The sequence below is a fragment of the Hydractinia symbiolongicarpus genome, chromosome 10 (assembly GCF_029227915.1).
Source record: "Hydractinia symbiolongicarpus strain clone_291-10 chromosome 10, HSymV2.1, whole genome shotgun sequence".
Classification (NCBI taxonomy): domain Eukaryota; kingdom Metazoa; phylum Cnidaria; class Hydrozoa; order Anthoathecata; family Hydractiniidae; genus Hydractinia; species Hydractinia symbiolongicarpus.
This window is the reverse complement of record NC_079884.1, coordinates 14,407,909-14,431,744: the sequence shown is the minus strand read 5'-3', so window position 1 is coordinate 14,431,744 and position 23,836 is coordinate 14,407,909. Positions and strand designations below refer to the sequence as shown.

The 23,836-nt window shown below is 32.8% G+C and overlaps 1 protein-coding gene across 4 annotated transcripts; it reads left to right on the top strand.

Moving 5' to 3' along the window:
* The first annotated feature begins 1,548 nt into the window (after nt 1-1,548).
* On the top strand, nt 1,549-23,274 carry LOC130662340 (uncharacterized). Of its 4 annotated transcripts, XR_008988986.1 has the most exons (13): nt 1,549-1,636; nt 7,968-8,183; nt 10,019-10,170; nt 11,844-11,927; nt 12,217-12,279; nt 13,443-13,501; nt 13,940-14,130; nt 14,213-14,395; nt 14,510-14,789; nt 15,073-16,591; nt 16,890-17,006; nt 17,449-17,570; nt 17,708-18,120. XR_008988986.1 is itself a non-coding variant. In XM_057461181.1 (12 exons), the coding sequence occupies exons 2-12, from the start codon at nt 7,997-7,999 to the stop codon at nt 17,792-17,794; spliced, it is 2,907 nt and encodes a 968-aa protein (XP_057317164.1). In that variant the 5' UTR covers nt 1,549-1,636; nt 7,968-7,996; the 3' UTR covers nt 17,795-18,120. The 4 variants fall into 4 exon arrangements, 3 of the variants coding, with proteins under 3 accessions (XP_057317164.1, XP_057317163.1, XP_057317162.1); XM_057461181.1 differs by lacking the exon at nt 17,449-17,570 and having other exon boundaries at nt 14,228-14,395; XM_057461180.1 differs by lacking the exon at nt 17,449-17,570.
* The last annotated feature ends 562 nt before the right edge of the window (nt 23,275-23,836 follow it).

Sequence of the window (23,836 nt, the reverse complement as noted above, 5' to 3'; positions counted from 1 at the left end):
TACTGGGACAACAATAATTCCTTGACAAATTTTAATAACTGCCATAGGCATAGCGAATAAGTAGAACCAAGCCCCCCGTTTTAAACACCTGTAATTCGAACGATTTTCTTCCTGTCTCGTTGTCGAAACATTTCCTCTATTTTTTTAAGTATCCTATTTGCTCTAATTAACGCCCGGCGTTTATTTAATTTTTAATTTCTGAGATTTTATTTTTGAGTGAGGGGCGTTTATTAAAAAAACTGCACTTTATATATATTCATATATATATATTGTGTATATATAATCCGCAGAATTTTGAGAAGATTCAGCAGAGATTTTCTAATTAGCTCGAAAAAACAACCTGGATTGTTCTGTTTTACTTAAATTCTAGGCTCCTTTTTTCCATATTAAACGGGAGCGATTATTTAAGAAAGGCGTTTAATAGACAGGGGGCGATTAATAGAAAGTTGGAGTTTATTAAATATACCAATCCGACATCTCCCGGGACCGTGCGGGAAAAAGGGTCTGGGGGAAAGTTAGTGTACACAAATTTCTAGCGCCTTCGGTAGTTTTGAAGCTCAAGCTGCGAAGAGTGGTTGATATTTTTGGTTGCAGAGGGACGTTAAAAAGCGTTAATTAGAGCATTTACAAACGAATCGACTTAATAGATGTTTTCTGTCAAAACAACAAACAACAAAAAGTCGAACATCCATATTTGGTTATTTTAACTCGACGAAGAAATAAAAAGGAGATTCGAACCTTAAAAAAACAAGTTCAAATATTGTTGTATTTAGAGAAGGTAGATCTAAATGAAAATGGTCCAACTTCCTATAATACAAAATCTATATATTTTCGAACGAATTTTTTATTCACAGGGGCGTTGGGATTATGGAGTCTACTGAAAAATATCTTTGATTTTTTTATGAGGCGAGCTAACCCGTCTAAGCGAGTGGGGTAACTTTATTAATCGACCCCTATCTTATTCAATTCTCCAGAATTGTCAATAACTTTCTCACGAGGCTTTAATCAGTATGCTTTTCAATACAGTACCTTCCCTCTCCGCCGGGTAGATTTCTCTCTTTTATTTATTAGTCCAATCTGCAACCCTATGTCGCTTTTTATGATAAGCACGAAAAGGCATTTTAACAACACGAAGTATCCGATCCTGCCGGTTTTACCATGAAAAAAAAAACTGAAATAATTAGAGCTAACCAACAACCATCCCTGAAGGTTCTGCTTATGACCATCACAAAATTACAGGGATATTTGTAGCATTAGCCAATCTTACCATTCTGGAAAGTGGCTAGGACAGTGCTATTGCTTCTCTTATAGACCTCCTGTTTCATGCTGTAAATTGGGGAAGTGTCTATTGACACAGTTTTGCGGAACATTAGAAAATGATGTTGCACCTTTTTTAATGGTGCGATAAGACAAAACGTATTTTCTTTATAAGAAACAGAAATATAAGAAGGTTGCTTCTCTACATCCCAGACGAGGTAAACAAACAAAGGGGAATTTAAGAATAAATGGGTATTTCCCGGAAGCACAAAAAAGGGCGATTTTAAATTACGCACCGTTATCCAGTAATTTGCGTTTGTAATTCTGTTGCAGTTAGCTGCATGCGCGGTTCGTCTAAGATCAGGATCAGATGTAGCAGGTAGGTGCATAATGGGTTTGATTCAGCATATCAGTAATTTTAATCGCCCAAAACCCCTGAAGCTGTTGTAAGATATCGAAAAGGCTGACAATGTAAAAAGGGGGAAATTTGTATTTTAATTTAAGGGAACGTAACATTTGCTCAACAAATAGGTAAGCTATAGCTAACATTGGCTAAAAGTATGTATGTTAGTGTTAGCTAGCTAACAGTTTCAGCTTCAATTTAGGTAGCTACAGGTATACATACTTTTTAATCTCCTTGCAAGCTTGCAAGGGATGCTTGCCTTACTTAGTTAGGCTCAATCTACAAGCCAGGAATCCTCTGTGATCTAACCAGGTAAGAGAGCAAGCATCCCCTTTTGTGGGACAACCACGAGGGTGCCGATTAAGCCGCATACGCCGTAAAAAGTGCAGGTGTTTTCGGGTGAGTTCGGCGCTTTGAAAAAATTTCAGGTATTTGCCCGAAAAATACCTCATAGTCCTGAACTATGCCCCCCCCCAAAAAAAAAGATACACCACGAATGACTCGAAGAATTATTTAAAAAAGTATAAAAATTAAAATGAACTAACTATGTGGTGCGAAGTTCTTAAAAAAACTGTTTTTTATGGTTTTTCATAAGAAATACTTGATAAACTTATATATAAACTTTGTTAACTCCTTTCTCTTTCAACTGTCGTCCGCCATGTTTATGTTACAAGGTGTTGCATTTTAGAAATGTCCGGGTGTGTTCGGAAAAGTGCGGGCGGTTTCAGCGGACAACCATCAATTTAATTCAAAAAGTCGCCCAAACTCTCCCTTATATATGCAGGCGTTTGCGGCTTATTGGCACCCTCTTGGACAACCTAGCTAAAGATCCAGGATCGCCCCGTATCAATCTAAAAATTACATTTGTAGTACGGTCAAAAGCAGAGCTCTGCAGGAATTTCGTTTTTAGTCTTTACCACAATTTAAAAAAAAAATTCCCAGGGACAAAAAAAATTTTACCAAGCACTTTTTCCACATGATGAATGTAAAGAAAAATCATGAAACCGGGACATTATTGGCATGTGTCCATATGTACTATTGTGCTATAAGTATGGAAGCATTGTCAACCCCTTTTTTACTGGAAATAATATTTTCAGCATTTCCAGTGGCCCCAAAGCTCAAAAACTTGTTAACCTAACAACAGCGTTTTTCATCTTCTAAGCTTTCTCAAAAATATGATTTGAGTCATCACTTGAAGCTTCTAAACATGATCCACCAGTGTCTTAATCTACAAAAAATTTGCCCCTACTATGTCACAAAGTTCAGATTTGAACTCAAATATGTGCATACATTAGGAACGAAAGTTTTCAGAGAGAAAAACTTTTGGATTTTTTTTGTCCTGAAATTTTTCTGCCATTTGTGTCTGCCATAAGTTTTTTCTTCCAAAAAAATTTGTCTAATTTTATCGATATATATGCTGCTCAAGTTGTCAATGTTAAAACCTATCCACATTGGGTTATTGGCCTACACCACCATTTACAGAATAATCCTGCCATAATTTGCAATGGTTTCAACGAAGCTGGCATTTCTTAGGCTCTGATCATGAAGACCCTTTTTTAGATCTTGATTAAATATATGTACACTATAAGTGTTTCTAGCCTCCTTTTTGTGTTTTTTCCCGTAATCATTACTTTTGAAATTTGGTAAAATTTATTCAAAAGACTTACCCATGCATATTTTGACTTTTCCAAAAAATTTTCCGCTAAAATAAAACTTTATGTCCGAAAGGTTTTCCACCAAAGTTTTTCCGCTGAAACATTTCCCGCCAAAAATATTCAATCTTAATGTAATCCCTGGTTGTTATGTATTCTAATTTTTTTATCAATATTTATGTTTTTCAAAGGTAGGGTGACCATGTGTATATAAACAAATTAAGTGAATAATAAATTATAAATGCTGAAATTTTTTATTTTAGTGGTCCAGTATCTGAATTTCTGTTTAGTCCAATCAGCTAAACTAACTTTGTAGATTTAACCATACTAAATCCAATATTTTACATTCAGATTGACCAAAATTTGCCTCCACTTTGGTCGCCATATTTAAAATAATCAACCACAGTTATTAGCTTACCGTAGAATACGTTGTTTTGTAACATGTATGTCAATTATTTTCTTTGTAACCAATGCTGTCCATACATACCGATTATGGAAATTAAGTCTTAGGTGAGTTTCCCACCATCACAACTTTTTGAAGTAATGCAGCATTATGGTATAATCATTAATTTGCAGTAGGCAGATACTGTCAATAGAAACAAAATAATTATAATCCCTAAAAATCAAGTTGGACAGTATTTGTGTATATATATATTTTGTCAACAAGCAAAAAAATTCAAGAGAATGGAGTGTATATAAGAATTTCCACTAAGTTGTGCTTTTTTGTAAAATACAGTACAGTCTGAATGTAACATTCCATGTACGCGCAACTCGCATAAATAATTACTTTCATAATAGAATATTGTCTTTTAAAGAAAATAATTAATAAATAACACTAACCTGCGTGTGGTGATGTTGACAATACTTTTGGTGCGAAGTCTATAGAATTTGTAAACAAAAGCAATTAAAAATAAACTTTACTGTACTATCTTAATTTTTATCTTGAAGAAAGATTTAAAATATCGCTGACGATTTCAATACATCGTTTATTACATACATTGCTTTAAATTTCTATAAAACTTTACCTTGCGTCAGTAATCATAACGCCAATCTGAAAAAATTTGAGAAAAAACAAAGTATGCGTTATTGTCATAACTCCCTCTTTTGTTATGGTTATTATAATATATCATATATTATATAATGGTGAAATACGTTTGCTAGCTAAAATATAATACTGTTGACTATTGCTTAAATATTCCGCTTTATAGGAAAAATAATATAAAAAATACATCACAGAATATGTTTGTCGTGACATCCTTCTTTGTTATGATATATATATATCATATTTTTTTCCTATACTATATTCCTTAAAAAAAATTGCACATGTAGGACATAGATTTTTTATAAGACTGCATGAAAAAAATAAATAAAACATAAGTAAAAGGAGAATAACCTGCTGTATAACTTTCAAAACAACACCATATTCTGTATAACTTTTGAAACAGCAAAGGATAATTCTTGCCGCATAATTTTCAAAACAGCACAAGAAAACTTGCTACTTATTTATTCAATTTTTTTAAAGGAAAACAAGATACTAATTTTTTTCTGCAACAAACAAATTATTAATTTGAGGGGGCCACATTTAATGCTGGAAAATCATTTTCAATTTTAAACAAAAAATTCATAAAGACACTTGTTGCTAATATAATAATTTTGGGTTTTATTGCGCAGCTATATATATGTGAGTATAAAATATTAAATTATTTTTTTAAAACAAAAATCCTACTGACATCAATTGTGACTTTGTTGTGAAGGCATATTAATTTTTTTGGCTAATGAAAGTCATTAATTCTGCTGGATAAAAGTCATTAATTTAAGTTGCCATGGCCAAGAATACTTTATTGGAATAAACCTTCACAGGGATTAAGTTTTGCGGTTGACAGAATCTGCAAAATTTTCCAGATTTTGCAGAAATTTAATTTTTGCAGATTGTTGATTTAAGATTTTTTGCGGATTTGGCTAATAGATTGGTTTATAAAATTTTGTGTAGTAAAGTTTTTGTGTACTTGTCCCAAACACAGTCTTACGCACATGTGCAAATTACAATCATGCAGCAACAAATTGTAAATAAGCAAAAGTCCAAGAGATTCGAATCAAAATAAATTAATGTAACTTCAATGTCACTGTAATCAAAACATTCTAACATTCACAAAAGTATTGTCTGTGCTGTTTTAAATGATGAGTAACCTAGCAATTCAAGTCTAATGACTTTCAGAAGATATGTGATTTCATTGATGAAAATTCATTCAGTAAGGAAATTTAAACCGTAAAAGACTTGGACATGTGCATAGATAAAATCGCTAACCTAAAAAGTATGTTAAGAAGCAATTATAAAGAGCTTAGAATACAACCCATTATATACACTACATTTGAATTAAGAAAGACAACTGTCAAAAATTGCTGATTTAAACAATGCCCTCCATAAAATTTAAGAACATTTTATGTTGAATCAAGATTTTCCGGAAAAGCAAACCAAAACATCCTGTTAACGATAATATATGAGAAACAGACAATCTTATCAATCTTATCAAGCTAATCAAGCTACAAAAAAGCATAATAAGGAAAGCAGACTATAAATTGGTGATGGCATTGACAGATACAAATTGTTGGGTGATAGTGGAGTAACCAGTTGGTTCACCATTAAATGTGATGAGAACCTAACCTTGGGAGTCAGAATTGTGGATGAAACTACAACTATTCCTTAAGCAGGAAACAAAGTGCAGCAGCAAAGAGTTTTGGTTTAGGAAAGCAAGGAAGAACGAAAAGAGAACTTGTGAGAAAACACTGTACAGGAATGCCAAAGTCAAATCTAGGAGGTGTCGATAACACTGGCACTTAATCTCCTTATTAGTATCTACTCCATCAAAATTTTCATTGGGCAGACTGCATTACTGTCTGCATCCAATTTATCCTTTACAAGAAGTGGAAAAAGAAATCCATGATGCATATATGTATATATATATATATATCGAAGGGCAATACCCTGTGACGGAGATGGTTTATCAGGACATTTAACCACCCATGAATCAAAGTCACAGTACATCTTTGTTGTTGCGGAAATGACCAGAAAGAAATTTGCAATTACACCAATTGCAAATTGTGTAAACTTTGTAATTGTGATATTGAATAAACCAATATATAACTATAACTTCTCAAGACGGCGAAGTTATAGCAAAAGGAATTTCCAAAAGTGAATGGAATTTTTAACAAACATGTAAATGATTGCATTTCAGGGAAAAGCTGCGTAAGAAACACACTTCTTCAAACAGACAAGGTTGGAGGATTTAAAGGTGTAGCATTCTCTGATAAAGATTCACGTAAATCACTGAGTAATGACTGAATCTGTCTCGACATCGAAGGCATGAGATTGTATGCGAGGAATGATGAATGGTATAAATTACTGACTTTAGTTTAGGCATGAAGTTCAAAGGAAAGAAACCTGTAAAGAAAACAAAGGCAATATACAGTTAAAATTAATGAAAAGTCAGTAAGTTGCCAAGATCACCAAAATATTTTTATCACAGGAAAATTGACAGTGGTTAATGTTTATGACTTAATTTATCACAAGAAACTTAGACTGGGATGGTTGCATTCCAGATGATCCAAGACCAATCTGGCCTTCAAACTTCATGCAAGAGATCGACAACCAAAGATACAAACACACAATTGTTCCAGATGATTCAGTCAACTTAAATACCAGTGGATATATTTTGGAGATACATGTAAGCGGTTGACGAATTCACAGAGCTAATGAAGGATTTAACTGCATCCAATTTCTCTGTTTCTGTTGTTGAAAAATACTCTACTGTTGCATTCAGCATTGCCAATGAAGTTCACTGACACAGCAAGATGGCCAAACACTGTGGTATTGAAACAACATTTCACTATATATACACAAAATAGAATCAATCAATCAATTATCAATTCTGTATTTGTTCCAAACACAGCCTAACGCAGGTGTGTGCATTGACATATGGTATTAGGGTCATTACTAATTTAAATGTGTAATGACGTTTTGGATTACAATTTTAAGTTATACCTTTGTTACAACATTTGCTGCAAAATCTTGTACTACAGCTAATAATCTAGGGCATCAAACATAAAATTTTGTTTTGTATTCTTTTTGGTTATTAAGACTAGCATATATATACACTTGTTATATGGTATCTTTGGTTGTGCAAATTTTTCTCACGATATTTTTGTTGAAACGAATGCCAGCAATTCCTGCGGCAATTCCTTCAGCAATTGTCAAGTGTTAAATTTAAAGACTCCATTTCACAAGATATTGTAAGGCAGAAAAAGAAACATATAATGTATTTAAAAAGTGGTCTGAGAATTTAATATTGTTGTGTATGAGCACAAAATTTTAACTTCTTTTGAAATTTAGCAGGTTTTTTTGTTATAACTGATAAACACACCCGCACAGGATACGTATTTGTCCTTGGGCAAAAAAAAAATACTGATAGTACATTTCTTGTGAATAAATTTAAAATTAACCCTCTGAAAACCTGTTGTTATTTTCTTTTCTATGCTCTTTATATTGAAATGTTGAAATTAAAAGCACCATTTACTGTAGAAGTATCGAGAAGAATGTACTGTTAAAAGCAAACTCTTGTTTTCATGACTGATTTTTAATAAACTTAGATACTTTTTAGATTTTTCTAAAAACAAAAGTTTTGCAAAAATGGATGAAAGTGACGTAACGTCAAAAAGTACAAGTGATAATGAAAATAACTTTGGATTGCAAAAACCAAAGTCAAGAAAGCGCAAAATCCCAAATGAGTTAATAATTGATGACATTGAGATATTTGAGGAGACAAGATATGAAAGTGATGAGGAAGAAAGTGATGAGGAAGATCAGTTATTTCAGGGTGAGCCCCATTTTTATTTTTTTTATGGTTCGGCATACAGTTAATACATCTCTTTACACAAGACAACTTAAACATTCTTTTAAAGGGTTATTGTAAAAAATTTGAAATTCTCCGTTTTTCCTTTTACTGGTAAGTTGTCATTAAAAAAAGTAAATTTAAGTGATGATTTTAAGTGATTTAAGTGATTTAAGTAATAGAACTTAACCAGCAATTAATAGTTTATCCATCTATTGAAAAAAAATTCTTTACTATGTATAAATCAAAGCTGGCTTGTGGCATATGTTTTTTGCACACCTTTTAGGAAAAAAAAGGAGATGGGACCATTTTTAAAGTTTTTATTTTTAACCTTAGAAATATATGTCGATTTTTGAAATTATATGAAAATTTCTAGGTCAATAAAATATAGAAATAAAACGATACAGCTTGTCCAGGAAAAGGTGATTGATGGCAAATATTTCTGACAGAAATAATCAAGGAGACAAAAATATTACAAGCAGACCCTTATTCTTGACACAGGAGTACTTAATTTTGGAACCTTAGTTATAACACACATACAGTCAAACCTGCTATAACGACCACCTGTGCAAGGCCTGACTTGACGACCACATTTGAGTTCCCCAATGTGTTTTACTGTCATTTGCTACTTTATAAGACAACCGCATGCTTAATGCAACCAACGGCCACAATTTATCATCCCCCGGACAAGATAATACCTGTGAAAGACGACCATATTTTTTTAAAAAACATTTACATTTACATCACGGTTTGCATAACTTGGAGACCACAGTCCTTGCATAATTTCAAATAGTTTAATGCATTCTACAAGACTAAAAGGAAAAAACCTGTCTGAGATGGCTATATGTCAGAGGCAGAACTTTTTACAGAGGTGCTTTCTAGGACAACCACCTGCCTAAGACGACCAATTTTATTAAGTCTTATACAGATTTGACTGTACCAGCATGAAAATATTCCATAACCAATGTTTTAGTGTCATGGAAAATGAAGCATTACACAACAATCCTAGTAGTAAAAACACGTATGGAAGTATATATTTACATTAATTTAAAAATAAAGTATATAATGGATAATGGTATGTTAGCAGTAGGAATCCCTCAATTAAGAAATAGGCATAGTGACATGATCTCATAGTGAGAGCTAGCAAATTCATGTTGGCATGTTGGAAACAGCAATTACGCAAAAACAGAGATGCATCGCATTACCAATGTAATATAACATTACATGTAAAATATAGTTGATAAACTGTATTCTTAAAATGAACTTGAAGTAGTAAATTTCCAGCTCCAAAACGTTTGAAATATATCTCGTTAGAAGCTATCTTTATGTACATGTTTTTCAAGTTACTCAGGAAGTTACCTGTTTATACAGAGTTATTTGAAATAAAAATACAGTTTTACTTTAAATAAACAAAGTATTATATAGAACGTAGTTTTCATTTTCCCTGTAAATAGAATTAGTCTGCTGTGTGGCTAGCCTAATTATGTCTACGGTCTGTTTTTTCTGAAAGTGCCCATGCAGTTAATGTTGTGAGTAACATGCATTTTCTAGCAAAGGATGTGGACATTCCTTTAAAAAAAAGCTTATTTATTTTTGTTTAGCCCTTGTTACTATTATTTACTTCAGTTCAAAATTATTAATTGAAATCTAGTATATACATTTTTTGTATTGTGTCATTTCAGATATTTTTCTAATTTTTAAACACTGGTTGAGTCAAGCATCATAGTGGTTAGCCAACACTACTTCTTAAAAATGTGTAACTTGCTTCCTTACCGTATTTTTTACTTGTGATAGTATTTTTTATATTGATGTCATTTTAGGGTCGAGCAGTAGCGATGAAGATCATAATGATGATGATGAAAATCACAACATGTGTCCAATATGTTTGGGTGAATTTACAGACCAAATGATTGGAATACCTGAAAATTGTGTTCATATGTTCTGCATAGAGTGCATTCAAGAATGGACAAAGGTATACTTTACTGTGCACATTTTTTTATTGCAAGAGGTTATTTATAGTGGCTAATTGTTACTACCAATCATAGTATCCTAGTGATTTGGTTTCCCCCTTGATAAAAGCAACTCAATTGTACTCATAAACTGAATGGTTAAAAGGCTACCACCAGTAAAATAATTGCTTGTATAAAGAACTAATCATAAACAATGCATAACCAGTTGACGGCTCATAATTTAATTGTTATTAATTAATTGCCCATGAGTAACATGCTCAGATAATGTAATTAGAACACCTAAAATATTCTCTTATCAGTAACATTGTTTTTTCTTCACTTAAGAACAATTTTTGTGATAACTTGTTTTAATAAATATGACCCCCCCTTGAAGTTTTTCTATTTTCTCTTCAAATTATGACAATAATCCAAGATTCTGTCAGTTTATCAGATATGTCAGGAAAATAAAGAGTTCATTTTGATTGTGTACCTTGATTATATCTCACAACAAACGATTTTGAATTTTCTTAAAAACAACTCTATTAGTCGAGCATTTCTTTGAGTTTAAGATTGTGGTTTTAAACGTCATCAGTAATTGATTTATATAGTCATTTAATACTAGGGAAAAGCATTAAAAGCCTGCAAGAGGAAACTTTGAAAAAAATTAGAAAAGAAGGGAGATACGCAAGACACGTTTTTTGTCAGATTGCTTAAACACCTTGTGAGAACTGTCTGTAATATTTGTTACTGTTGTTTTATGGCCTTCGAAATAGTTATGTTATTGTACCCCAGTAATGTTAAACATTTTATTCATGTTTTCATTTTCCTTGCAGTGCGTATTTGCACAAACGAGTCCGTTTTGCTAGATCTGGGGCAGAAGCTGATACAGAAATTTATTTCGAGTGTTGATAGCTGCTGAGGTTGTGCCCTGCTGGAAATTAATCATTTGTCTATAGTTGTTCAATTGGTAGCGTTTGTTTGTTCTTGTTGCTCAAAAACCTGTTCAAAAAATACGATGCTTGATTTTAGTGCTTGAGGTTCAGGTAAACGCACAGGCCATGCTAAACAAATGTAGCGGTTCTGTAGAAGTGAAAGTGCTGTAAAACTTAAAAAAATTGTTTTAAACATTACCTCCCACACAAAAAAATGACTTTAAGAAAGATCTTTGAAAGTTATGTAAATCTTTTTATTTTTTAAAAAAATCTTCATTGGCTATCGAGTTATATGTCTTCAAATTATGCAAAATTATGACGTCATCAGCTAGCTCTAAAACATGTAAATTCTGTTATTGGGCATAATAATAGTAACTAAATATTGAAATTTATGTAAAACGCCAAACTGAATGGCCCAAACACTTTTTTAACCATATATGTTTTGTCAAAACTGTTTAAATACAACAAATCACAGAGTTTGTTGTGTGATCACTGGAAGTCTAAGTCCAAAATCTTAAGAACCAATTAAAAAAATACAAATTTCTAGACGACCTGCTCTGTCGTACGAAATTAACTTGTTTTTTTGTGGGATATAAGCTCTAAAAATTCTCCGTGGCGAACAAGTGTTGTTCACTTCCAGCTGGTGGTTTTGGAAGAAAAACATTAAAGCCTATAGCACATTTTACATATTAATTTCAAAACAGGATCAACTTTTTATCTTATTAAACCTGTATTTTCTTTATCTTTCTTTTTTGCTTCATCAGAATGTGAACAACTGTCCTGTGGATAGAAAAAAGTTTAATTCAATCTCAATCATGCTAACAAAAGATGGACCAGTAATTGAAGAGGTATGCTTTATTCGTCCCCAAGCTTTGGGTAAAAATGCACTCTGTACATCATTCCGTTTAACAGATAAAATTTATTTAATCAACCCATTGCTAATTTCCTTGTCATATATTCATATATTCATAGTTGTTAACATGTTTTTCTGGTTATGAATTTTGAGAACTATTTTGTCATACAAAAAAATGAAAATAAAAATATTGATATAATCTACGAGGTATGCTGTGGTGGGGAAATATTCCCCACTTTTAACATCCTCCAATCTTTTTCTCTAACCATTTTCTTATTTTATAGGTGTACATTGAAGACAAGGAAATGAAGGAGAGTGATTTTGAAGACCCACCAACATACTGTCAGGTAAAAATAACTACATGAGGAAAACATACGGCGAAATGTAACTCCAAGAAAGTATAAATCCTTGCAAAACACACCTAGGATTCTCTGGTTTGAATTTTGGGGTGAGTCTACATCATCTGTGGTCATTAAGGTCATTTTTAACATATTATTTACTACTTAGTAAAGAAGTGGCGCCCTAAATGCCTGTAATGTCGAATAGTTAGTAGGAGTGGAACTTGACTATATCAAAAGATGCAACTTATCGTATTGTGCAACAGTTGCTTCCAAAAAATGACTGTTGACAAAGTGGTGACCATTGTTCGGTCTGAGGCGAGAGGGGGAAATTTTTATTCAGATTACAGTTATGCCTGATTTCATTGACAAGCGGAAGAATGGACATTTTGAGAAAAATATAATAAGAGTCGCTTTCCGTGTTTATGTTTAAGTGACGAGAAATGCAAATTTTGGTCTAGCGTTGTATTTATTAACCCGAAATAGCTATTTTTAGGCAATAAAGTAAACATAAATATTATAAATTATTTTATTCGCAATGAGGTATTTTCTTCTTCTGAAATATATTTCAAGTTGCTAGAATAGTAAAAATAAGGCAAGAATAGGGAATTCTGTAGTGTTCAGGAATGGGTAAAATATATAATTTTGTGTGCTAGTCAACTAGATATAGCATCACTCTTGACTGCCCTCCATAGCTAGTTCAGCTACATATTTGAAAAAAAAATAATACTGACAGAGAAATAGTCAGAAGAAGAAATAATATTTAAAATGGCAGCAACTGCGTTTATACCAGAACCGCTCTGTTTGAATTGCTTCGCTGTTAGGAAAGTTTATCTGATGTGTAAACAAAGCAAAATTATATTCACTGAGCGTACCTGTATGTGTGATTTCAAACCCGACCATGGTTCCTTGTTTATATTTTAAAAACTCATCCTGCTTTCTTTTTAAAAGAACCAATTCCCACTGGTACATGCTGAATTTAATTTTTAACATTTCTAAATTCGCAAAAACAATCCATCGCATAATTATTGCACCCAACAGCAATAGTTTTAAAATTGATAGATCTCGCCTGCTGCGATCTGCTTTACGCGGCAAATCTTTGGGACTAGAATATTTGCAAGATTTTTTGAGAATCAGAAAGAAAATCACACTAAGTCAGTTATTTGTTATAGATTTGTGGATTGTGCGATCGAGAAGAAGCTTTATTGCTGTGTGATGAGTGTGATAATGGGTATGCTAACTTTTCATTCGCTTAAATTTTTTTCTTTTAGTGGACTCAAGTTTAATAGTAAAAGAGTACTTTACATAGTTGAAATAGGTGGTGAAAGCAAGGGGATGTTGATCGGATTGGGAGGGGACGGGTTAACTTGCTAGGGGTACCCTCTAAGAAACATTATGAATCTAAATAAATTTTCCAGATGGTGGCAGACACTTAGGAAATTTGGTGTCGAAATATTTTTTTTTCTTAAAAATGTTGCTATTGGATCTTTGAGAAAGGTAATCGAGGGTCTTAAATTGACAAGGGTTTTAATAATTAAACATGGAGAGATGAACAGATACCCTAAAAGGTGATTACTATACCCTATTCACGTTATGGCATGCCAAGTTAACAAAGAGTCCCCTTTCGACCCTATTTAATTTTCCTTCCGCAAACTGGATTTTTTTCTAGATACCATTTGGACTGCTTGGACCCTCCCCTTAGTGTTGTGCCCATTGACGAGTGGCATTGTCCTGAATGTCAACCAGCTGCAACGTCAAGAGGATCAAGAAGGGATAGGTCAAGGAGCATCCCAGGACTGATTGGAAATGAAGATGATTTGCTGAACGTATTTGAAAGAGTTCAAGAACAGCAACGATTAAGTGAGTTCCTAAAGCGTTTAATTTTAACTCCACTGCTTTTAAAGTACCTGTGAAAGGATTGTTTTACCTTTAATCTTTGTAGATCCTGATACTTTAGCACGTGGTTTAATGTTTGGTCAACTGGCAAGGACAGTTGCATCAACACGCGGTACTCGTGGTCGTCGTAGAGGTCGTGGTCGTTCCAGAAGACGTGGAGGTGGTAGAGGACAAACCAGCGCAAGTCAATCTTCAGCAAGCAGGAGGAGATCAGGACAGAACACATCCGGTAATGTTGATTTTGCGTGTTTTATCAAAAATGAGCAAACTGAAATTTGAATGTTGCAATTAACTGTCTGCAGCCAATGTTATATCAACTATATAAGTGTTTTTATTTCTACAGTGACAATAAAAAAGAGGAGAAGAAGAAAGAAAAAGAAGGCACGTTCAAGTTCTAAAAACAAAAGTCCATCAGAAAAAGTTAAAAGATCTTTAGAGAAAGCAAGGAAAAAGCACATTAAAGAACAAATAGAAAAGTTCCGAGCAAATATGCAACAGCGTGGCAGCGAGCCATTGGAAACATCCCAATTTTCGTTGTTTGGTAATAGATACAATTTGGATGATTTTCATGGTGATTCAGAAGAAACCTATAGATTGCAGGAAAGGGGAAACAGTCCAGCAAGGTATAGATTCATCTGAAAACAAGACTTAGCCCTTTAATGCACGAAAGTTTAAATTACTCCGTGGCCTAGAAGTTGTGATTTTTTCTTTGAAATCCATAAAATGCGTTGAAATATACATGTTTGCTTAAACCGCAAAAAAGAGAATTTTGAGGTTAAAAAATTAACGAGAAATGTTCCTATCTTAAAATGTTCATGCAAGAAAGTATTTAAAAATATTGGTGATATATTTAAGCAGCGTAATTTGATTTTGCTTTCACAAACAAGACACTGATATGCATTTTAGGTCTGCTATAGTGAATTCCACAGATGTAGTTGGAAGTATATTGGGCGGTTTTGGTACTCTTGACCCTGATAATGTCATCGTACATCGTAATGGTTCTTTAGAACCGAAACCAGAGGCAGTCGTAGGAGATACTTGCGAGGATTCAACAAAGGATGTTGATGATGCCAAGGAAGATGGCAATAGAAAAAGTTCTTCCTCTTCTATAAGTGGTGTGGTAAGAAATAATGTCAAGAGAAGGAAGATCAGGTTCTTTGATGACGACGATGAGTGTAGGTCCAATGCTAAAGAAAATGATAATGTGTTTGTTGTAAACAAATCAGACATGAAAGAAGGTGTTCAGGAGCGTAGTACATCTAATACTGAAGGGTCTCAAACTTTTAGCAGGGAGAGAGCAGAAGCGTTAAAGGAGAAAATTAGGAAAAGTTTTAAGGAGCGAATGAAGCAAAAAGAAGAGGCTGAACAGCTTAAACAAAAACTAAAAAATATAAGGAGCAATTTTTCATGTACGGATCACAAAACAACTGCTAATCTGCACACTATTTCTCAGTTTAAAATTCCGAAGCTTAAACGGGAGAACAAAGAAGAAAGAGCAGAGGTTAGTAAAAAACCTCCTTATTTTCCTAAAGAGAGTGAAGTTGGTCGACCCATGGGTGTCTCATCCGTTGTAACAAAACGTGTTACGTTAGATGTTTCACCAAGAAAACCACTATCACTCGAAAAGAAAGTGCAGCTGTATCAAAATGGAAAATTACAGGACAAGGTAAAATGTATTGCTAAATCTGGTAAACCTAGACTCTTTAAAGAAATTGAGAATCCAGTAAAACACCCTAAACCTGCTGTTGCAAAGATATTAACATCAGCAACGATAACGAAAGAAGTGAAACCTGAATGTTCATCAACTGCAATACAGAAAAAGCTCTCCAGAGTTGACCAAAAGCAGTTGCCTAAGAAACCCTTATCATATGAAGAATATAAAAATAGAAAACTCTACAAAGAGCTTTTCGGAGATGCAGATCTCGAGTGTAGTCTGGAAACTAAGCAAGCAAAGCACAACAAACCGGTAGAATTAATAGAAAGCAATAATGCAAAGAAAATTCTTTCACGTACCACGAAAGAGGTTGTTGGTGGAAGTAATAAAAGTGTTTTTTTCAAAAATGTAAACAGTATTTCCACTTCTCCAAAAGCTGACGTCGTTGCAATAGAAAATGACCATGGGGAGAAATTATCGACAATGAAAAATAGACCTGTTGCTGTAGTATCGCCTAGCATTCGAAATAACACTAGAATGCCAGAATTTAGCAAAACGACAGCAACATCCTCAAATGTCCTGAAAGAATTTGAGAGACAGTACACTAACATTCCAAAAGTATTAACTATACCGACCTCTGAAAAATGTTCTTTCGAGAGGCCGCATCCTTCTAATTCTGCTAGAAATGAAATATTAGACGAGTTAAATGAGTTGTGTGCAAAAAAAGAACAAAAAGCTCAAAGCAAGTCTCTGCGGAAGTCAAACACAATGGTGAGAATTCTTTTTAACCTATTGATTAAAATATTGCGTTTCTGACGGTTGATAAAAATGCCTAATGTTAGAGATTCTAGGAAACAGAAATTTTTGCAAATGTCTTTTACCCTCCCTCCCCCCTTTTTTTTAAAGCCATCTTACCCTTTTTCATTGTTAGAAATATCCTTATTTCTCTCAGCCCACTCAGTTTACACACCCCTCGTCTTTTAAAGAAAGCGGATCTCTTCTTAAAAAAGGGTAAATTATTTTCGCAAGCAAAATAATTTTTAGCAAGTTCTCCAACAATTTTATTTAGGAAATCAAAGTAAAGCATTTACTGTGTCAAGCAAAGCAACTTCTAAAGCCATATTATAAACAAAAAACTATATCGAAAGATGAGTGGAAATCTATTTTAAAGAAAGCTCATGGAAAGGTATTAGTTTTGTTCACTTAAAAATTGCATTAGTATTTGTTTGATACAAAGATTTCCATTGACTCACTTGACACTTATTTATAAAAATGTAAACAAGGTACAGTGTCACATTTCTTTGTTTATTTTGATTCCATGAACATTTGCTGGTGAAATCCGGATCATTTAAGTCAGGCGAAATATCTGTACGAAATTTCAACATATAAATCATTTTCCCCGCCAATATCTGCATAGACAAGTATATTTTTCTTCTGTGAACCTATTTAAAAATATGAGCTTAACAAAAATTAAAAACAAAAAAAACAAGAAAAAAAACAACGTTGTGTGTGGGAAAAATTTTAAAGTTCGTCCCTAGATGTAATTATGTAGGCCCTTACTATGTATTAGATTCACACATTTTGCACTTGCCCAATGCTCACAACAGACATTGAAATTGTGATTTTAGGCTAATTAATTTGAGCTAAACTGTTAAACTGTGTTAATTGGTGATGACGTCAGCTTTATCATAATTCACTCGAAGGCGTTAATGGGAATTTTGCCACAATCTGGGCGTGTGAATAGCAGATTGTAAGCGCTGTTTACCTGGCTTACATATGTACAAAAGTAACTTTTTCATAGCCTTGACTGCTAGAAATTGCACTTATTTCTAAATTTTTGTCCAAGATTGTATAGGTCTACGATCTAAGCCTTTCTTTTTTATTTAGATCAGCGCCCACGTAGAACATTTTTATTATCAAGATGGAGAACTAAAAAAGTTAATATTGGAATACCTGCGCTTATATGAAACGTAGTTTACTTTTTGTAAGGTGATTTGTTTCTGTATTATATTTTAAATTTATAGCAAAAAATGTATTTTCCTGTACCCTTTATGATCTATGATTTAAAAAAAAAAATATGTAACTGTACTGAGATCTAGCCTTTATTTGATATGGAGATTTTCTAGTTTTGGTTGTAACCATGTTAGGATGATATTCTGCTGCTTTTTGGAGCCTTGCTTTTTTAGTAGTCCATTATAAATTTACGGGTCACTATTTTTGCTATGTATTTATCGGCATGTTATGCTTGTATTAAAAACCCTTCATTTTTATGCAAAAGATATATTTATGTGTATAGTTCATATCTTTACGAATTTCGTTCGGTTTGATCATTTAAAATAAATCAAGGAAGTCAGATAATTTGTTAATATCAACAATCACAATTGGGTTGGCTAGGGTGTTTTTGAAATGAATTACCTTTCAGTAGCCTGATTGAGAAAAAAGCATTAATCAAGTTTTTTCATGACAAGCGTTATTTGTCTTGAATGTAGTTAGAAGTTTTCCTTTTTGAATGATCTTACATTGGTTGAGAGTATACGTTGTCAACATTCAAGTTCACTTACTGCAATCATTCTTTACTGCAGCATTCAGTGATATTTTCTGGGTTATTCTTATTTGTCAATGCATCCTTAAATGTTTTTTCGTACATTGTTTAGTCCTGTATTTCTCAGTTGTTCTTCTTAGATGTTGTTTTTTCAGTTGATGATATTTTCTTTAGATATAAGATCTAATTAATTAACAATTCAGACAATGGCACCAACTACAGTTTCACTTTGCGAATTATGGTTAAAGTTATGTTTATATGTTGAGAACTTTATAAAACAAGCATTATTAAATGTTTTACACAATGTGAACAATAAAAATACTTACACAGGTTTACCTTCCGATCCAAGCAGATTATATAGCCAACTGCAAAACCATCATACAAAATTAACCAAGTTAAAGGATAAAAAGGTAATCAACAATGATCAGTGGTTGCTTTTGTTTCCTGCTAATCTACAAACCGACTCTACAAAATTTGATCCTACGTTAATCGTATTGTTAATTATAAATTGTACAAATCTTCCTCCTCCTAGTGGAGGATGGAAACAAAAATGTCCATCTACAAATGATATGAGTGTTGGTGCATTCGTTTTACGTGCACGTGAATTTAGAAACATGATCATGCATTATAGCAATCCTTCTATTTTAAGAGAGTCAGAATTTACTACCATCTGGTTGGAAGGTGATCAGATTTTAAATGGACTTGGATATGCCATCAATACGAATACATTAAAGCATGATTCACTTGATCCTGAAAGGATGGACTATTTTAGGCTATTTCTGAATCATCTACAATATGGGCAAAGCCAATTACAGCGACTAGTTGATGAAAATACAACTGATGTATCTAACCTTGCAAATTTCGCTAGGAAGGTTATTGAGATTAAAGAGAGCATATCTGACATTAAAAAAGACTTTGAAGCACAAGAAGCCAATCAGGAATTAATTGTTAAAAAAATAGATGATGCATTTGCAAAAATCTCTCATTTAAATGATAAATATGGTAAAGAAATTGACGAAATGAAAGATGGATTTGCCAGTTTGAAAGTACATTATGAACATCATGATATAAGAATATGTAAGCTTGAAAAAGGTAATGTTTTCAATTTTATTTAAAGCAGATTTCAGGCAGATTTTTATACATATAATCATACAAAATTAATTTTGAGTCATTCAATCTACTGAAATTGTTAAAGGCATAAATATGAAAACCCAAACTGTAAATAAGAAGAGAGAAATGGAAAATTAAATAAAGAATACTACGTTTAACTACGCTGTGCACACAACTACAAATAAAGTTTGTAGTTTGCAAACTTACCTGGTGCATGCAGCAACTAGAAGACTTGTGGCTAACAAAAATATTTTAAACAATTTGAGTTGTTTGTTAAAGTATTTATAATTTCTGCCAGAATTATACTCATACTTATGAGTCTTCTTTTTTACGTACATTTCTTACTTTAATATAGCCTTTGTTAACGTTCTTGACAAAATTATGAGAATTTATTTAATTTTTAATAAAATAAATAGTTACTTCAAGTTTTCGCACATGAAATACATAATTACTGGCAAAATCCCCCCTTAAAATTTTAATTGATCGCACAGTCCTTATAAAAATAATGTCAGGTTATTTTATTAAATTTTCCATCGGATTTCCAATGAACTCATTGTAAGTTTCACACTAATTAGCCAAAAAAACTCAATATTTTTTTATTTTACTCTCACCTATGACTTTGCTTATTTAAAGTTCATAAGTGATGGCAGTGCATGCGTCTCCGTTTGTCATTGTTCTTACGACTATCTCAATTTCAGTTATAATTCGATAATGGAAACAACTAGCGAGTGAAAAATGAAATTTACGGAACGTTTAAAAGTACATATTTTCTTTTTAATAGCTAGTGGTGATGAAACACACTTCAAAACTCACCAACACTTTTTCAACGTACATCAAAATGTATGTAATTTCACTGGAAGGGAAAGTGTTTTGGATGAAATATACAAACAGTTAAATACTCCAACAAACTATAGTTACAGTGCTGTTGCGTTAACTGGTTTAGGTGGTATTGGTAAAACAGAAACAGCTGCAAGATATGCTCAAACCTACGGTAAAGAAAATTACAAAAATGTATTTTGGCTTCATGCAGAAAATTTAGAGTCGCAATTAATTCAACTTGCATCCGTATTAAACGTCAACTATCGTAATAATTCAATTGAAACTCTTATGTTTTCAATTTCCAAATCATTGGAGAATTCAAAGTGCTTGTTTGTTTTTGACAATGTGGAAGACATGGAGTCCATGGAACCAGTGCTTAGAAACATAGGTCGAGAACTAAATCCACACTTTATTATAACGTCCCAATTTAGTAAGTGGCCTGGATTGGGAATACAACAGATTGAAATTGACGTATTCACAGTAGACGAGGCTACTAGGTTATGTGAGTTCGTCGACGAGTCGGAAAAAGAAGTTTTGAAAGAGCTTATCACAGAATTAAAGTGTTTGCCATTAGCCATGCAGCAAGCTGTAAGCTACATTAAAAAACATTCTACAACTGTTACGGCGTATCTTGATGGATTTAAGAGGAACAAAATGCAACTTTTGGATATTAACCTTAAGAAAATTGGAGAAGCATTGTATGGTAAAACGTTAATGACGGTATGGCAGATGGCATTCGAAAAGCTGAAGCTGAACAAACATAAAGTTGCCATAGATGTTATTAACATGATGTCTCATATGGATGGAAATTTTATTAATACAAAAGCATTTTTATTTCATGAAAATATAGAGGATGAAATTGATTTGAATGAGATTGTGGGAATGTTGTGCGAATATTCTCTCATATCGAAGAAGAATAGTGATGTAACTCGAGCTGCCGTTGTTACTATGCATAAATTGGTTCAAAAAGTGTTAAAATTGTATTCTGAAAATGAACAGTCAAATAAGAAAAAGGAATTTGTTCAAGAACGTTTATGTAATATCTTGGTGAAAGCATCCCAAAGTTCACCCTCATGGGATAACGACGAAGAAAACATCTGGTTTTTACATGTCAAAAAATTGTGGAAAGAAGGTTTGATCTTTAATAACTTAACATTTATGCGAAATGCTTTCACTATCGCATTTCAGCGAGGGGAACAGAACTTTCACAATGACGTGTTGTCTAAGTGTATTTTAAAAGACGATGTTCATGTTAACGACAATGCTTCATCTTTAAAGAGCAATATTAGAAGGTGTAACATTCTTGTTGCTTGCGGTCAAAATAAGGCGGCGATCGATTCATTAAAGAAAATATTAATTGATTATAAAAGAGAGTTGGAAAGCAAGAACTTTGTTGTTCTTTATTGGAAGTTAAATTACGCTGCTCTTCATTTGCACCATGGTGATCGGGAAAAGGGAAAAAAGATGTATGAAAGTGTTAAAAATGATATAAAGACTTGTCAGGCTGATTATAAAATGGATGATGAAAATTATGCTACTTTATTGAAATTAGAAATGTTAATATTGTATGGGTTGAATGAATTTGAAGCTGCTATGAAAGTTATTAAAAAGTTAGAGAGAAAAGCAGATAAATCTACGTTTAATGGAATACAAAACAGTTTTGATATGTTACAGTGCAAAGCCCACATATTATGTAATTTAAAAGATACCATCCAGGCATCCAACGTAGTAGATGAGTTGGAATCTTTGCTTAGAAAAAAAAATATAAAACAGTCCCACATTAAGTATATAGAATATACTCTTCTTAAAGCAAACATATTTTGGCTTAACAAAAATTACGAAGCAGCTCTAAATGTACTTACTCTTGAAAGTAGCAAATTATCTGAAATGTGTAATTTAAGCGGCCAAACTATTTTTACAAACATTGGATTAATACACCTAGTGAAAGGGCGATACAAAATTGCGTTGGAAAACTTCAACAATGCAATAGATATTTCAAAACAATTCGAAATTAACAATTCAAATCATGCATCATATGTAAATTGTCTAAAAGGACTTACTTTATTACGTTTAAATAAAATTAATGAAGCTGTTGAAGAACTTTCAAAGAATTACGGCGATATCCAGTTTTCTCCTGAATTAGAAAGAATTGCGCAGTTTGCTTCAAACTGTGATAAATTGCGTAGTTTCACAAAAGAGAGAAAGGAGAAGTATGGTGTTTACAGTATGGAATTTAAGAAACTGTTAACTGATTGTCAAGACAAAAAAAGAGAATTGAATAGATATGTTGATTTAATTGTTAACAACTTCAATTTTGTTGTAGCACTTAGTTGGTATAATTGTGTTATTGATTAACCTCTCTTCAAATGTAAAATATATGTGTTTTAAACATATTTATCTATCAGGCGCAAATACACTATCAGTTTTTTACACTCCACGATGATAGTGGTACACAGATAAAAACGATTTTCTTTTTCAGTTCTTTTCGATGCACCTTAGCAAAGTAGAGTATTTATCTACTTTGCTAAGGCGACCTACTTCCACAGTTTCTATATTTATCAACATATCCGACTTCTGATTAGTAGGGTACCCCTCCATTTATATAGTTTTTGCCCTGCCTTGCAGCCAAAAGTGTCAAATAACAATAGTTAAGAGCATTAAAAAAAGATATATATTATGTATTAGCTTATTAAATAATTTGGTCATTTAGAAATACGAAATTGCTTGATTTCTTGCTATATTTGAAAAAGCATTTCTTCTGTTGGTGACTATTTACTTACTTGTTTGTGTGTTTCAATCGTGAGCGTGCGCGAGCGCAAGCTAACTTAACTTGTTTGTGTGTTGGTTGTTTGTTTGTTTATAGTAACGTATATTTACAAGCATATTATATTAGTAATTTGGCACAGTCATTTTTACTTTAATCAATATTGAAAAGATGTAAAGTGACACTGTAGAATGTAAAATAAATAAAAAACGCTATTAATATTTTTTTATTTAATTGAATCTAGATATTAATTTTTTTGCGAGAATTTAACTTTCGCGTTAGACGAAACTTATTACTTCCATTATCGAAATTATTTACCCAGTATAACTTCTTTAATTCCAATTGGTACTGTTATTAAGGAGGATCTATCTTGTGGAATGGTTTCCAGTATATATAAAGCTTCAATTTGAGTTGCGAAAGGCGTGCCTGCACGACAGCAATCGCTCAATTTGACAACTGCCTAAGACATCAGTTGTATTCTCGTATTGAATGCTAAGCAGAAAGGATCGATTTATTCTTTTATAATGTCTGGCATGACTTGGTGGGGGATTGAAATCAAAAGTGGTGTCAACATAAAGTTAGGAAAATGAAAAAAAATAAAAATTGCGGATATGAAACTTGAATAGCCTATAACAATATATTTTGAGGGAATAAACATTTTGGATTTCACATTTTCAAAATTTCCGCAGTGTCTAGCTCTTGCGACTTCTTTCTTTAAAGTAAATATACTCATTCGAAGGTACTCGTAGTAATTCAGCAAATTCTGTCTTGTCCAAATTAA